Genomic DNA, 15025 nt, shown 5'->3' on the forward strand with positions numbered 1-15025 from the left:
ATGTTGATTTTGTATCATGCAACTTTACTAAATTTGTTTATAAGTTCTAATAGTTTTTTGTGGGGTCTTTAGGTTTCTGTAGATATAGTCTGCAAACAAGGATAATTTGACTTCTTCCTTTCCAATTTGGATGCGCTTCATTTCTTTCTTTTGTCCGACTGCTCTAGCTAGAATGTCTAGTACTGTGTTGAATAAAAGTGGTGAAAGTGGGCACCCTTGTCTTGTTCCAGATCTTAGAGGAAAGGCTTTCCATTTTTCCCCATTCGGTATGATACTTGCTGTGGGTCTGTCATATATAGCTTTTATCATGTTAAGGTAAGTTCCTTCAATACCCAATTTTTTGAGAGTTTTTGTCATGAAAGGATGTTGAATTTTATGGAATGCTTTTTCAACGTCATTTGAAATGATCATACTGTTTTTGTCCTTATTCTGTTGATATTATGTATTATATTGATTGATTTGTGTATGTTGAACCATTCTTGCATCCCTGGGATGAATCCTACTTGATCGTGATGAATAATCTTTTTAATGTGTTGTTGAATTCAGTTTGCTAGGATTTTGCTGAGGATTTTTGCATCTATGTCCATCAGAGATATTGGTTTTCTCTTTTTTGTTGTGTATTTGTCTGATTTTGGTATCAGGGTGATACAAGCCTTGTAGAATGAGGAGAAATATTCTTTCCTCCTCAATTTTTTGGAAGAGTTTAAGTAGGATCAGTATTTAGGAATTTATCCATTTCTTCTAGGTTTTCTACTTTATTAGCATATAGCTGCTCATAGTAGTTTCTAATGATCCTTTAGGAGCATATTGTTTAATTTCTGTGTTTGTATATTTTCCAGTGTTCCCCTTGTTATTGATTCTAGTTTTATTTCATTGTGGTCAGAGAAAATTCTTGGTATGATTTCTATTTTTTCCAGTTTTTTAAGACTCGTTTTGTAGCTTAACATATGGTCTGTCCTTGAGGATAACCCACGTGCTGAGGAGAACATGCATTCTGCAGCTGTTGGATGAAATGTTCTGTAAATATTAGGTCCATTTGGTCAATAGTGCAGGTTAAGTCCAGTGTTTCTTTGTTGATTTTCTGTCTGGATGATCTGTTCAATGCTGAAAGTGGAATATTGAGTTCTCCAACAATTATTCTATTGAGGTCTGTTTCTCTCTTTAGCTCTGATAATATTTGCTTTATATATCTGGGTGCTCCAGCATGGGGCACATGTTATGTTTAGAATTGTTATATCCTCTTGCTGAATTGACCACTTTATCATTATATAATGACCTTCTTTGTCTCTTTTTACAGTTTTTGTCTTGCTGTCTATTATCTGATAGAAGTATAGCTATTCCTGCTCTTTTTTGATTCCATTTGCATGGAATATCTTTTTTTATCCCTTTATTTTCAGCGTATGTGTGTCTTTATAAGTGAATCATGTCTCTTGCAGACAAAAGGTTGGCTCTTGTTTTGTTTTATCTTTTTAGCGAATGTATGTCTTTTGATTATAGAGTTTAGTCCGTTCACATTCAATGTTATTATTGGTAGGTAAGGACTTACTACTGCTATGTTATTACTTGATTTCTGCTTGTTTTGTGGTCTTTTTTTTCTTACTTACTTCCTATCTTCCTTTGTTAAAAGTGATTTTCTCTGGTAGTATGTTTTAATTTCTTGCTTTTTATTTTTTGTGTATCTGTTATAGGTTTTTTGATTTGAGGTTACCATGAGGCTTGCTAAATTTTATAACCAATTATTTTAAGCATGTGACAACTCTACTTACAAACAAAAACAAACAAGAAAAAAGAGATCTAATAGAAATTCTACCCTTTAACTCCATTTCCCTTATTCCCCAGTTTTTAACTTTTTGTTTCCATCCATATGTTTTTATACTATCTATCTTTCAAAAAGTCATTGTAGTTATTTTTGATACATTTGTCTTTTAGGCTTCCTACTCAAGATATAAGTGGTTTTTGCATCATGATTACAGCAATAGAATATTCTGAATTTGTGTACTTAATGTTACCAGTTAGTTATATACCTTCAGATGATTTGCTATCGTTCATTAACATCCTTTTAGATTGAAGAACTCCTTTTAGCATTTCTTGTAGGACAGGTCTGGTGTTGATGAAATCTCTCAGCCTCTGCTTGTCTGGGAAAGTCTTTATTTCTCTGTCATGTTTGAAGGATATTTTTGCAGAATGTAATATTCTAGGAGTAAGGGGGTTTTCTTTCAGCACTTTGAGTATGTCATGCCACTCTTTCCTGGACTGTAAGGTGTCCACTGAAAAGTCTGCTGCCAAACATACAAGAACTCCTTTATATGTTATTTTTTTCTTTTTTCTTGCTTCCCTTAGGATATTTTCTTTAACTGTGACCTTTGGGAGCTTTATTATTAAATGCTTTGAGGTAGTCTTATTTGGGTTAAATCTGCTTGATGTTCTATGACCTTGTTGTACCTGAATATTGATATCTTTCTCTAGGTTTGGAATGTTCTCTATTATTATTTCTTCGAATAACTTTTCTGTGCCAATCTCTTTCTCTACCTCCACTTTAAGGTCAATAACTCTGAGATTTTCCCTTTTGAGGCTATTTTCTAGATCTCAAAGGCATCTTTCATTCTTTTTTATTCTTTTTTCTCTCTGACTGTGTATTTTCAAATAACCTGTCTTCAGGCTCACTAATTCTTTTTACTGCTTGGTCAATTCTGCTGTTGATAGACTCTGATGCATTTCTCAGCTTGTCAATTGAATTCTTAAACTGCAGAACTTCTGCTTGGTTTTTTTTTTTTTAATTATTTAAATCTCTTCATTAAATTTCTCTGATAGGCTTCTGAATTCCTTCTTTTTGTTGTGTTGAAGTTCATTGAGCTTCTTCAGGACAGCTTGTTTTGAATTTTTTGTCTGAAAGGTTACATATCTCCATTGCTCCAGGATTGGTCACTCATATCTTATTTAGTTTGTTTGGTGAGGTCATGTTTTCCTGGGTGTTCTTGATACTTGTGGATGTTTGTCAATGTCTGGGCATTGACAAGTTAGAAATTTATTTTAATCTTCATAGTCAGGGCTTGTTTGAACCCATCCTTCTTGAGGAGGCTTTCCAGGTATTCAAAGGGAATTAAGTGTTGTGATCTAGGTCTTCGGTCACAGCAGCCACATCAGCACTGGGTGTGCCCTGAGCCCAGTAATGACTATTGCAGACTCCTGGTGGTTTTGCCTGGATGGACTTGAGTAAGATACAGGAGAATTCCCTGGATTTCCAGGCAAAGACTCTGACTCTCTTCCCTCACTCTCTGTGCTGGGCTGCTGGAGTTGGGGGAGGAGTGATGTGAGCACCCTCTTATGGCCCACGTCACTCCTCCCCCAACTTGAAGCCAGCCCAGTCTCACTCAAAACCCATGCTGACTGATGTCTGTCTACCACTGATGTTTATTCAAAGCCCAAGTGCTCTTTACTCAGCAGATGGTAAATCCTGCCAGGACTAGTTCCTTCCCTTCAGGATAGCATGTTTCCTTCTGGCCCAGGGTGGGTGTAGAAATGCCTTCCAGTAACTAAGGCCTGGACTCAGGGACTTCACAAACCCATTTAGTACTTTATTTTACTGTGCCTGAACTGGTACCCAAGTTGCCGAACAAAGTCCTCTGAACTTTTCCTTTTCCTTTCCCCCAATTGTAAAAAGACTTCCCTGAGTCACACTGCCTGTAGTTGGCTGAGGGGTGACATAGACACTGTTTTGGCCACCACTGCTGGTGTCTCACTGGGTCATGTGCACCCCAAGTCCACTGGCTCTTTGTACGGCCTTTGTGGCCTAACTGCCTTATGAATTTAGTCCAGGCCCCAGGCTGCTCTTTATCAGCCAGTGGTGGGGCTAACCAGAACTCAGGTTTGGGGGCAGAGGATTTCCTTCTGGCAGGGCTGGTCTAAATGCTCCCTCCATGGACACCAGCAGAATTCTGCTCTGTGCTGTGTTCCCCTGTGCCAGGGTGGCCCTGAGTTTCAATGCAAAATCCCACAATCACTTCCCTCTCCCTCCCCTGGGCACACAGATTCTCTTTCCACTCTCCGAGCTGGCACAGCACTGCCAGAGGATGGGGAAGGGGTGGTGTAGGCAATGCAAGATTGTCTTTTCTGCCCTCTTCAGTGCCTCTTTCCTTGATAAAATATTAAAACCAGGTAGTATGATCGCTCACTTGATTTTTGGTTCTTCTGATAGTGCTTGCTTGCATGGATAGTTGTTGAATTAAGTATATGTGCAGAGGGACAATCGCTGGAGGTTTCTGTTTGGCCATCTTGCTCTGCCCCCTTTCCAGATTTCTATGTTTTAAGAGCTATATAATCATATAACCTCTTAGATGACATGGTGAGGTTTAACTGTAATGACGAGGACATGTTGTTTTGTTTCTAAGACCTTGGCAGACCGCACAGTTGCTCCAGTTTTCTATTTGGGGTTATCCTCTAAACCTGTTTGTTCCTTCCCTTTTTTTCTCCAGGACTGCCCACCAGAATCAGGTGATTTCCGAGCTCAGCAATGCTCTGCTCATAATGATGTCAAGCACCATGGCCAGTTTTACGAATGGCTTCCTGTGTCTAATGACCCTGACAACCCATGTTCACTCAAGTGCCAAGCAAAAGGAACAGCCTTGGTTGTTGAACTAGCACCTAAGGTCTTAGATGGAACTCGTTGCTATACAGAATCTTTGGATATGTGCATCAGTGGTTTATGCCAAGTAAGTGCTGATTTCTTTTCATTCAATTTGTCCAGAGAGTTTTAGTATCTTTGTGTAAATAGTTTTTGCATATTCCCACTATCTGGATCTCTCATTTTTATGCTTTCTTGAGTTTATAAATGATGAAAATTTTAAAAATTGAGGTTAAACTTCAGTGAAAAGTACAAGTGTTGTATTTTGTGTTAAGGAAAAGTGGACTAGAGTGTTTTTTTTTCCTTTCCTTGAGTGTCGCTTGCATATGGAAGAATAAAAATTCTTGAATATTATGTATCAATTATGCACTAGACTTTGAAATTACTCCTTGCTTGGTTGTTCCTGAAATGCGTGTGTGTGTGTGTGTGTGTGTGTGTGTGTGTGTGTGTGTGTGTGTATTTGGAGGCCTTGATTTTTATTTACATAGCACTTTCAGAATAACTCAGGTGAGACCAATTCTAAAATCCCTAAGTAAACTGTAGGAGAACTTGTTGTTTCTTTACTGTAATTCCCACTGTATCGAAAATTCAGACAAACTGTAGAGAAAGACATGGCAGTGTCAACTAGGTTGGGTTTGACTCAGGTGAATCTTTAAAACAGGATAGCAAAGAGGTTTGATTTCTGATATCCATTGGTCAATGTCTACTTTATGTAGCAAAGTTAGCGAGGCAAGTAAGAGAATATTTGCCAAGTCTTTGCCACCTTCATTTTAAGGTTCACTTTTTTTTTTTTTTTTTTTTTGAGACAGAGTCTCACTCTGTTGTCCTGGCTCGAGTGAGTGCTGTGGTGTTAGCCTAGCTCACAGCAACCTCAAACTCCTGGGCTCAAGCAATCCTTCTGCCTCAGCCTCCCGAGTAGCTGGGACTACAGGCATGTGCCACCATGCCCAGCAAATTTTTTCTATATATTTTTAGTTGTCCAGATAATTTCTTTCTATGTTTTCAGTAGAGACGGGGTCTCACTCTTGCTCAGGCTGGTCTCGAACTCCTGAGCTCAAACAATCCACCACCTCGGCCTCCCAGAGTGCTAGGATTACAGGCGTGAGCCACCGTGCCCGGCCTAAGGTCCACTTTTTAGATTCGGATGACCAGACTAGTTTTTGGAGCAAGCAGTTGCTATCATTTTTCTATGTGCTATTCTTGACCATATACTTTTATATTTCACAAAGTAGACACAAAATTTTGAGATTTGCCTTTCCCAAGATATTGGCTGAAATTTTCTCTCTTCAGAATCTGCACTATCACAGGTAGCACCATAAGAGAAATATAAAATATGTCTTAGTAATTTGTTGTTTAATATTCATATGTTTATTGAAATCTGAAATCTATATTCTGATGTAAAAGGAAAAACTGTAGTATAAATTACTACAAGAAATATGAGATGTCAAGCAAGGTTTTACATATATAAGAGGGAAACAGACATTAAACCTTCATAAAGTTTAGACTCTTGAGACAGGGAAAAACTAGTGTCAGGAGAATGGAGATTATATATTTATATATGTATATGTTTTTTATATACAGGAGATATATGAATTCCTGATGTAAATTTGAATATGGAATTTTATTCTTTTAAACCTAGAAAGAGCCTTAGAGTTTACTCAGTCAACATCCTAAAAAGCAATATAGTTGAACAACATTATCTGTGATATCTGATATTTACCTCCTCCTTTAGGGCTGTCAGCAGTGTTGAAGTGGAATTATGCAGTCTGTAAAAGCTTCAGTAATAGTAGAGAATTATAAAGCAAATAGATACAGAAAAAGGGCTGTGTTGTAGGGAGCGGCAAAAAAAAGAATAATAATGCCTTCTATATGTACCCTGTTTGAGTGAAGCAAAAAAGATTTCTGTTTTGTCAGTGAAAAAAACTGAAGACCAGAAAATGTGCATGATCTTCTGAAAGTTGTATGGTTGGTCATGGCAGAAACGAGACTAAATTCCAGGTCTCCTGAGATCCAGCCCAGTGTTGTTTCTACTATATTACCGTGCTGAATGAACCAAAATAAACAAGACAGGTCAGCAAATTAGGTTTCATTTGTTTCTGTTGCATGGCAGTTCAACGTGGCATATTTTTTCCTAAGCTAGTCCTGCCAGTTGGCCTCATGTACCTTGGCAGCTGAAAGAGAATCCTATCTCAGCAGCCAAAGAATAAATTTCATATATAGCATATATGGAGTGATAGTGCTGGACTTTGGGTTACAGTGTACACATGCCTTAACTTAGGTTCTCATGAGTGACTTGTTTGATTTGGAAACAAATGTAAATTATACTGTATTTGAAAAGCATTGTGACTTATACATAGAAATTATGACTGGTATTATTTTCCTCATTTATTTGTCTTGTTAGAGGCAGTGGTGTGGTAGAGGTGATGGAAAAACTCAGACTGCATTTAAGTACTAACAAGTAATTTAGTTTGGCTGGAGAGCAGGGTAAGCCCCAGATAGATATGCAGTAAGGAGAAAGAGGTAGTTTGGGAGAAAATCGTGAAGGCTTGAATGGTGGATAGGACTATGGTAAACAGGGGGCGACCAAGAAAGTTTTAGTGGCGAAAAGACATAATCAGGGCTCTGCTTTAGAAAGATTGTTATAGCTGCAGTTATAGGAAGCTCAAAGTGGAAGTCTCTGGAGACAGAGACAGCTAAAACAGAGGCTCTTACAGTAGCCAGAGTGAGGCTGGGCCAGTACAGGGACAGCAGGAACAGAACAGAGACTGAGTCTAAAACCAGGAAGGAGTTTTCATTTTGATTATAACCAGGGCAGAGGGTGTAAAGCAATAAATCAAATCAGTCATGCTGAGAGAATCGAAAGCTGCAACTTAATATGGATTTGTAAAGATGTATTATAATTTTGTATCCTTTCTACCACTACCCTCTTAGTCTGCATTTTCATAACTAAAACCCACTTAAATTTTATAAAACGATTGGAGAAATAGAGGATGACAAGATAGAGGAATAAAGATGGAATACTTAAATGCAGTATGTACTTTTTCAGAAGGACCAGAGTGAAGTTAGTCATGAAAAGAAAAGTTGAAGCACTTACTGCTACCTCAAAAGAGAGTTTAAATATATAAATTTCATTTTACTTAGACAAAAATTCTTTATTTAGGTTGCATCTGTATATTGGTGATTAATATTTTCAGTCTTTGGTAAGAAATATTAAGAAAAATCCTTATTTTCATGTTTTTTGAAACATACGAATCTTAATGCCTACTTAAATGTACAGTTTTTATAAACAGCTTCTCCTAGTTTCCTGAAAAAATCATTTCCCCTGCCTTATTTTTCTTTTCTACCCCATTGGTTGGAGATTCTTAGATTTTTTTCTGACTTTATTTTTGTCCTATTATAATTTTTCTGCTTTTTTGGTAAACTGTTTCAAATATTTTTGAGCTTAGGTAGATATAAATTAGCAACTGTAAAAATGCAAATATTTGGATTTGGACATAGTCTGCCCCTGATAGAAAATGACAGCAGAGCTGTAGAGATTTGACTTTCATACACACCAATTTATTTCAGTTATACTCATTTAATACTCTACTACGGGCCACATTCTTGAAACTGTTTGGGCCTTTAACTCTTAAATAGAACCGTAGAGTTCTAGGCTTTTTAGACCCAGATAATAGCTTAGAAGTGAACAGATATTGCTGTTTCACAGAGGAGAAAACTAAGACCTGGAGACTGTCCCAAGATCATACATAAGTGGGTTATCAGTATTTGTTGTAAATTTGCTTCAGGAAAATTCTAGAATCTTTGCTATTTATAAAGTATACCTTATTCATACTTGGTAATAACAGAGCATCATACTAGGTAATATATTTAGTAGTAGTAGTAATGATAATAGCTTCCATTTTAGAGTGACTATCATATATCTAAGCACTTTACATGTATTTTTTGAAATATTTACAACTCTGCACATTAGACATAATTATGCTCATTTCAAAGATGAAGAAACTGAGGCTCAGGTAGATTATATGACTTTCCCAGGGATACCCAGTTCTCTCTGACTCCAAAACTCCCATTCCTTTCGGTGAGACCAGGTGAACAGAGGCAGGTACCATTTGGCAGTAGTCCTCAAATTTGCTGCAAACCAGAATCACCTGGAAATCTCTTAAAGGACACAACTCTTAGTCCCCCAGAAATCCATATTTATTAGTTCTATGTACATACATACCAGTATTAGTAGTATACCCAAGTTTTTTCTTGTCTTTATCTTTTTCCTTCTTGTGGCCTTTCTGAGTGCATGGTTCAGTATGGTTATACATACAAAATGGATACTGACTTTCCAGTGAATGAGCAGACCTTCTGTTAATTTTCCATTGCAGCCATCTTTTGCTAATAGCTCCACGTTGTACCATTATCAACTCCTGATCCAGGGCAGCGAATTGCATCCTGTACAGAGTTAATGAGCCATCACAAATAGGATCAGCTCTATTAGTACTGCTGTTATTCATTTATTTTCATTATCCAAATTACCCCATTTATATTTGTTGTAAAGTACAAAGCCGGTTTCTGTTTTAAACATATTTTTAAAAGAGTAGCATAAATTTACAGATAGAACATGTGCTGATATTAAAAGTAATTTTGAGATTATTTTGAAAACCAATAGAGAAAAGTATGTTTAATTTTCATAATTAATGGAATTCATTGGCTGGTACCTAATATATGCACATCAAAAGAAAAAGTGTGATTACAAACAAGACCTTTATAATAAATCTGCATATATATATAATATTGCTTATTGCTATTTCAGAAAATAAAGTATGTCAAAAAGGAAAAGGAAAATTCCTTTCAAGTCATGCCTTATATAATATTGTTTTAAAATTTATAATACAGTACAAAAATAAGCAATAAATTGGATCATGGAGTTTTGATGTCTATAATTTACTCTGGCAACATTAAAATGAACCGTATTTCTAACAAAGAAGTTCTTTTCATTTTTAATAATTCCTGTGGTGAGTAGTTTGAAATGAATTGAATGGAATGATTATTTCTCCATCTCTGTCTGTGACCTAAGTCACTAGTATCAAATGTCTACCAGTTATTCCAAAGGTGGTGATGTCAGAAACAAGGAGTTGGCCATTTTTTCTTCTGTTTCATAATCTAATTCCACCTAGAAGCATGGCGTTGCTTAAAATATTTAATGCATAGCCTTTTTTATTCACCTCTTTGCATGACACAGTAAAGATAAAACTAACTACCACTTACTAGTTGAATTTACTTAGTCTCTGAACCTTATTTGCTCTTTAAACAATCTGCTATATGTTGGGTACTGAGGATACACAGTTGATTAAGATCTCTTCCCTCAGGGATGATACATAAGTAGGATTAGTGTGGAAAATATTTTTTTTATTTATTCATTGAACAAATTTTTCTTAGGAATTAACCATATGCTAGATACTGGGATACATGAGTGGACAAACACACACACACACACACACACACACACACACTCACTCTCTCTCTCTCTCCCTCTCTCTCCACAGAGACTCTGCCCTCTCAGAATTTACACTCTGAGGGGAGATATGATAAGTATACAGGAAAGTATACTATAGTTACTATACTATATTCCCCTCACTGTAAATCTGTGCTCCTTCTAAAATACAGATTTGACTTCAATTCTCATCTGCTTGAATCATTTCAATTGTACTCTTTCGCCTTCAGATTAATGAAAGCCCAAATTTCTTCACCTGGTAGCTTAAGACCACAGATATTTATTTTCTCACAGTTCTGTAGGCTAGAAGTTGAAAATCAAAGTGTCATCAGAGCCATGCTTCCCCTGAGGCTCTGGGTAGAATTCTTCTTTGCCTCTTCCTAGCTTCTGATGGTAACCATCAATCCCTAGAATTGCTTGGCTTGCAGCTACATTACTACAGTCTCTGCCTCTGTTATCACCTGGCATTCTCCCCCTGTGTCTGTGTCTTCATCTCTTCTGATGAGGACAGGACAACAATCATATTGGATTAGGGCCCACCCTAATGGACGATGAACTCATCTTAATTTTATTACATCTGTAAAGATCCTGTTTCCAAATAAGGTCACATTAACAGGTATCAGAAGTTTTGCCTTTTACCTATCTTTGGGGGGGACACAATACAACCCATAGCAGCTTATCTTCTGGACTCCCAAATTTATCTCCTTCCCATGTGCACAATATTCACCTGATCCCAATACCCCAAAAGTTTCAACCCATTCCAGCATCAACTCTAGCTCCAAAATAATCATCTAAATATCAACTCGAAAAGCCCAAATTTCATCATCTAAATCAGTATGGGTGGGGGGGGAGAAAAATGGCGGAGTTAAGGTAGCCTCCTGGATCCCTGCTTCCAGAGAAAGAGACATAGATCTCGGTCTGCCACACATGATCGGATCGCTCTCCCACAAAAAAACAGCAAGGTGACTCGGTGGAGATTCAGCGGGGGACACACAAATCAGAAAAAAGAATAAGGCGAACGGGAGATTGGAACGCAAAACCTGGAAAGCGTGGACAGACAATAGAGAGTGGAGCTTTGGATGGCTGCACCCGCCTGGCCAATGAGTGCACCAGGATAAGTCCCTCACGAGACAGTCTAGTTTCCCCACTGACTTACAAGCCCACCGAGAGTCAGGGGCCTGTGTGATGTGGATGTAGAATCGGGTCAAGAAATGTGGGGCTCAGTGGAGAGGGGACACGAGTGGGAAGCGTCTTGCCCCGTGTCAGGACTGCACTGGACAGGGGAAGATCTGGTCTGGGCTACCTCCGGAGGCAGTTAGGAGTCAGGAAACTGGTCTCTGGCACCCAGAGGGTCCTGAATGGGGAGGTGATTACTGAGTAGAGGATTCTAACCTGGAAACTGCTGCTGGCAATTGGGACTGCTCAGGGTGGGCCAGTACAAGCGAGAGCTATTGCTGGACTGGCGTGAGATTGTGGAGGGAGACATAAAGGAGACTGCGGAGCACCCTGGTGACTTGACTGACTCCCTGATCGGGTACCTCCCAGCCCCTGAGCGCCTCCCTCTGGAGCCAGCGCCCTGGGGGCGGGCTAAGGCCAACCCAGGGCCCACAGCAGGTTGCAGCACGGTGCGGAAAGGCTCCCTTCCCCCAGCCTGGAAGCCCTCACAACGAGCTCTGCCCTTCCAGGACCTAAAGTCAATTAACCAGGCCCGTTTCTTTAAGCGGTGAATTCTGAGTGCCTCCTCAGTTGTGAGGGGCAGACGCCTACGGAAGGTGAAGGCACTGGGGCCTTGGGTAGTTTGGAGAGGAACCCGCTCCCCCTGGCCAGCATCTTTTGGGAGGCCTCTGAGCTTGCAGCAGTGAGACATAAATAGCCACTCCCCCTCTGCAACAAGCGCCAGTCCCTGGGGCTTTGGCACTGACCAATAGCTGACAGCCCAGTGACTTTCCTCACCAGACCAGTTCAGGTCATCCGATACGATTGCATTTCCGCCTCCCATGAGCTACCAACAGAGAAACCCACGACTAGGGAACCAAAACCCCCAGCAAGAGACCAAAACAAGCTCCCCAAGTAACCCCTCCCGTCAAGAGAACCCTGGACAACATACTAGCGGCTCCCTCTAGCGGCAGAACAAAACAAAAGTAACAGCGGATCCAGATGGGAAGGACTCAGCGAAAGATTCCTGGAAGTATGAAAAATCAAATGGAAAGCACACCCCCAAAGAGGAGCACCAGCTCTCTAGCAATGAACACTAACCAGGTCCAGAATACTAAAAGGACAGAAGAAGAATTCCAAACATGTATTGTAAGTAAGCTCAATGATATGCAAGGAAAAATGGATAGCCGTCACAAGGAAACAACAAAAAAAATCCAGGATTTGGAAGAAAAATTCACTAAAGAAATTGAAATATTAAAGAAAAATCAAACCGAACTCCTGGAAATAAAGGACTTATTCAGGGCACTTCAAAACACTGTGGAAAGCCTGAAGAACAGGGTAGATCAAACAGAAGAAAGAATCTCAGAGATTGAAGAAAGCTCCTTCCAGATAAATAAGTCAGTCACAGAGATTGAGCAGAAAATAGAGAAAAAAGAAACAACCTTACAAGAAATGTGGGATTATGTGAAACAACCAAACCTGCATGTGATCGGTGTTCCGGAAAATGAAGAAGAAACCACACAAGGGCTGGATAACCTATTTGAAGATTTAATAGAGGAGAATTTCCCTGGCCTTGCTAAAAATCTAGATATACAGATACAAGAAGCGCAGCTGACCCCAGGGAGATTCAATGCAAATAGAAAGACACCACATCATGCAGTCATCAGAGTGACTAAAATATCAACTAAGGAGGCCCTTCTACAAGCTGTCAGGCAAAAGAAACAAGTAACATACAAAGGAAAGCCTATCAAAATAACTTCAGACTTCTCAACTGAAACCCTACAAGCAAGAAGAGCCTGGGGCCCCATTCTCATTCTTCTGAAACAGAATAAGGCCCAGCCTAGAGTTCTGTACCCTGCAAAACTAAGTTTTATATATGAAGAAGAAATAAAGACATTCTCAGATAAACAAAGTCTGTGGGAATTCACCAAGACAAGACCAGCTCTCTAAGAAGTACTCAAAGCTGAATTACACAAGGACCAGCACGATAAACACTCACGAATATAAAACCACTCAAAAGCTAAAGATCAAAGGCTAGAATCCACAATGGCTCGAGAGAAAACAAAGCAACAAAAAGCAACTCAACAATTTGATGAACAATTTACCCCACTTATCAGTTCATTCAATAAATGTAAATGGCTTGAACTCACCTCTCAAGAGACATAGGCTGGCCAAATGGATAAAAAAATACAAGCCAGGTATTTGCTGTCTTCAGGAAACCTATCTAACCTGCAAGGATGCATTTAGACTCAAGGTAAAGGGATGAAAATCAATATTTCAAGCAAATGGAAGCCAAAAGAAGGCTGGTGTAGCAGTTTTGATCTCAGATAACTTAGTTTTTAAATCAACAAAAGTAATGAAAGACAAAGAGGGCCACTATATAATGGTGAAGGGTACAGTTCAACAAGAAGACATAACAATTCTAAATATGTATGCACCCAACATAGGTGCACCCAGATTCATAAAGCAAACTTTACTTAACCTAAACAATGTGATGAACAGCAACACCATTATAGTCGGAGATTTCAACACCCCACTGACAGCACAGTACAGATCCTCCAAACAGAAAATTAACAAAGAAATTATGGACTTAAACAGAACCCTAGAACAAATGGGCCTGACTGACATTTACAGGACATTCTACCCCAAAACCACAGAATATACATTCTTCTCAGCAGCTCATAGGACATTCTCTAAGATTGACCATATCCTAGGACACAAAGAATGCCTCAAAAAATTTAAAAAAATAGAAATTATACATGCATCTTCTCAGATCACAGTGCAATAAAAATAGAAATCAACCCCAGCAGAAACTCTCATCTCTGTACAAAGTCATGGAAATTAAACAACTCCCTGCTGAACGATTCCTTCATAAATGACGAAATAAAAATGGAAATCAAAAGATTCTTTGAACTAAATGACACAGGTGACACAAGTTACCAAAATCTGTGGGACACAGCCAAAGCAGTCCTGAGAGGAAAGTTTATGTCCATAAATACTTATATCCAAAAGTCAGAAAGATCACAAACAGACAACCTAATGAATCGACTCAAAGAACTGGAAAAAGAAGAACAGACCAACCCCAAACCCAGCAGAAGAAAGGAAATTATTAAGATCAAATCAGAGCTTAATGAAATTGGCAACAGGGAAACTATAAGGAAGATTAGTAAAACAAAAAGTTGGTTCTTTGAAAAAGTAAACAAAATTGACACGCCCCTGGCTAAACTCATGAAAAAGAAAAAAGAAAAAACTCTAATAAGCTCCATCAGGAAGAAAAAAGGAGAAGTTACAACTGATGCCGAGGAGATTCAAGATATAATTTATGAATATTATAAAAACCTTTATGCACACAAACTGGAAAACGTGGAGGAAATGGACAAATTCTTAGAAACACACAGCCTCCGTAGGCTCAACCAGGAAGAAATACAATTCCTGAACAGACCAATATCAAGGACTGAAATTGAAACAGCAATAAAAAACATTCCAAAAAAGAAAAGTCCCGGACCAGACGGTTTCACTCCCAAATTTTACCACACCTACAAAGAAGAACTGGTGCCCATCCTGCAGAAATTATTCCACAATATCGAGAAGGATGGACTCCTCCCCAACACTTTTTATGAAGCCAACATAACTCTGGTACCAAAACCAGAAAAGGATGCATCAAAAAAAGAAAACTACAGACCAATATCCCTTATGAATATAGATGCAAAAATTCTCAACAAAATTCTAGCTAACTGAATCCAGGTGCTTATTAAGAAAATAATCCA

The 15025-nt window shown here is 38.7% G+C and overlaps 1 protein-coding gene across 2 annotated transcripts in view; it reads left to right on the plus strand.

Moving 5' to 3' along the window:
• LOC105826996 (ADAMTS-like protein 1) overlaps nt 1-15025 on the plus strand; it is a 198865-nt gene that overhangs the window by 92350 nt on the left and 91490 nt on the right. For both annotated transcript variants that reach the window (XM_012665018.1, XM_012665019.1), the window contains exon 4: nt 4473-4709. In XM_012665018.1, coding sequence (XP_012520472.1) covers nt 4473-4709 — 237 coding nt within the window. The remainder of the gene's footprint in view (nt 1-4472; nt 4710-15025) is intronic.

Source organism: Propithecus coquereli, unplaced genomic scaffold (assembly GCF_000956105.1).
Source record: "Propithecus coquereli isolate 6110/MARCELLA unplaced genomic scaffold, Pcoq_1.0 Scaffold95, whole genome shotgun sequence".
Classification (NCBI taxonomy): Eukaryota; Metazoa; Chordata; class Mammalia; order Primates; family Indriidae; genus Propithecus; species Propithecus coquereli.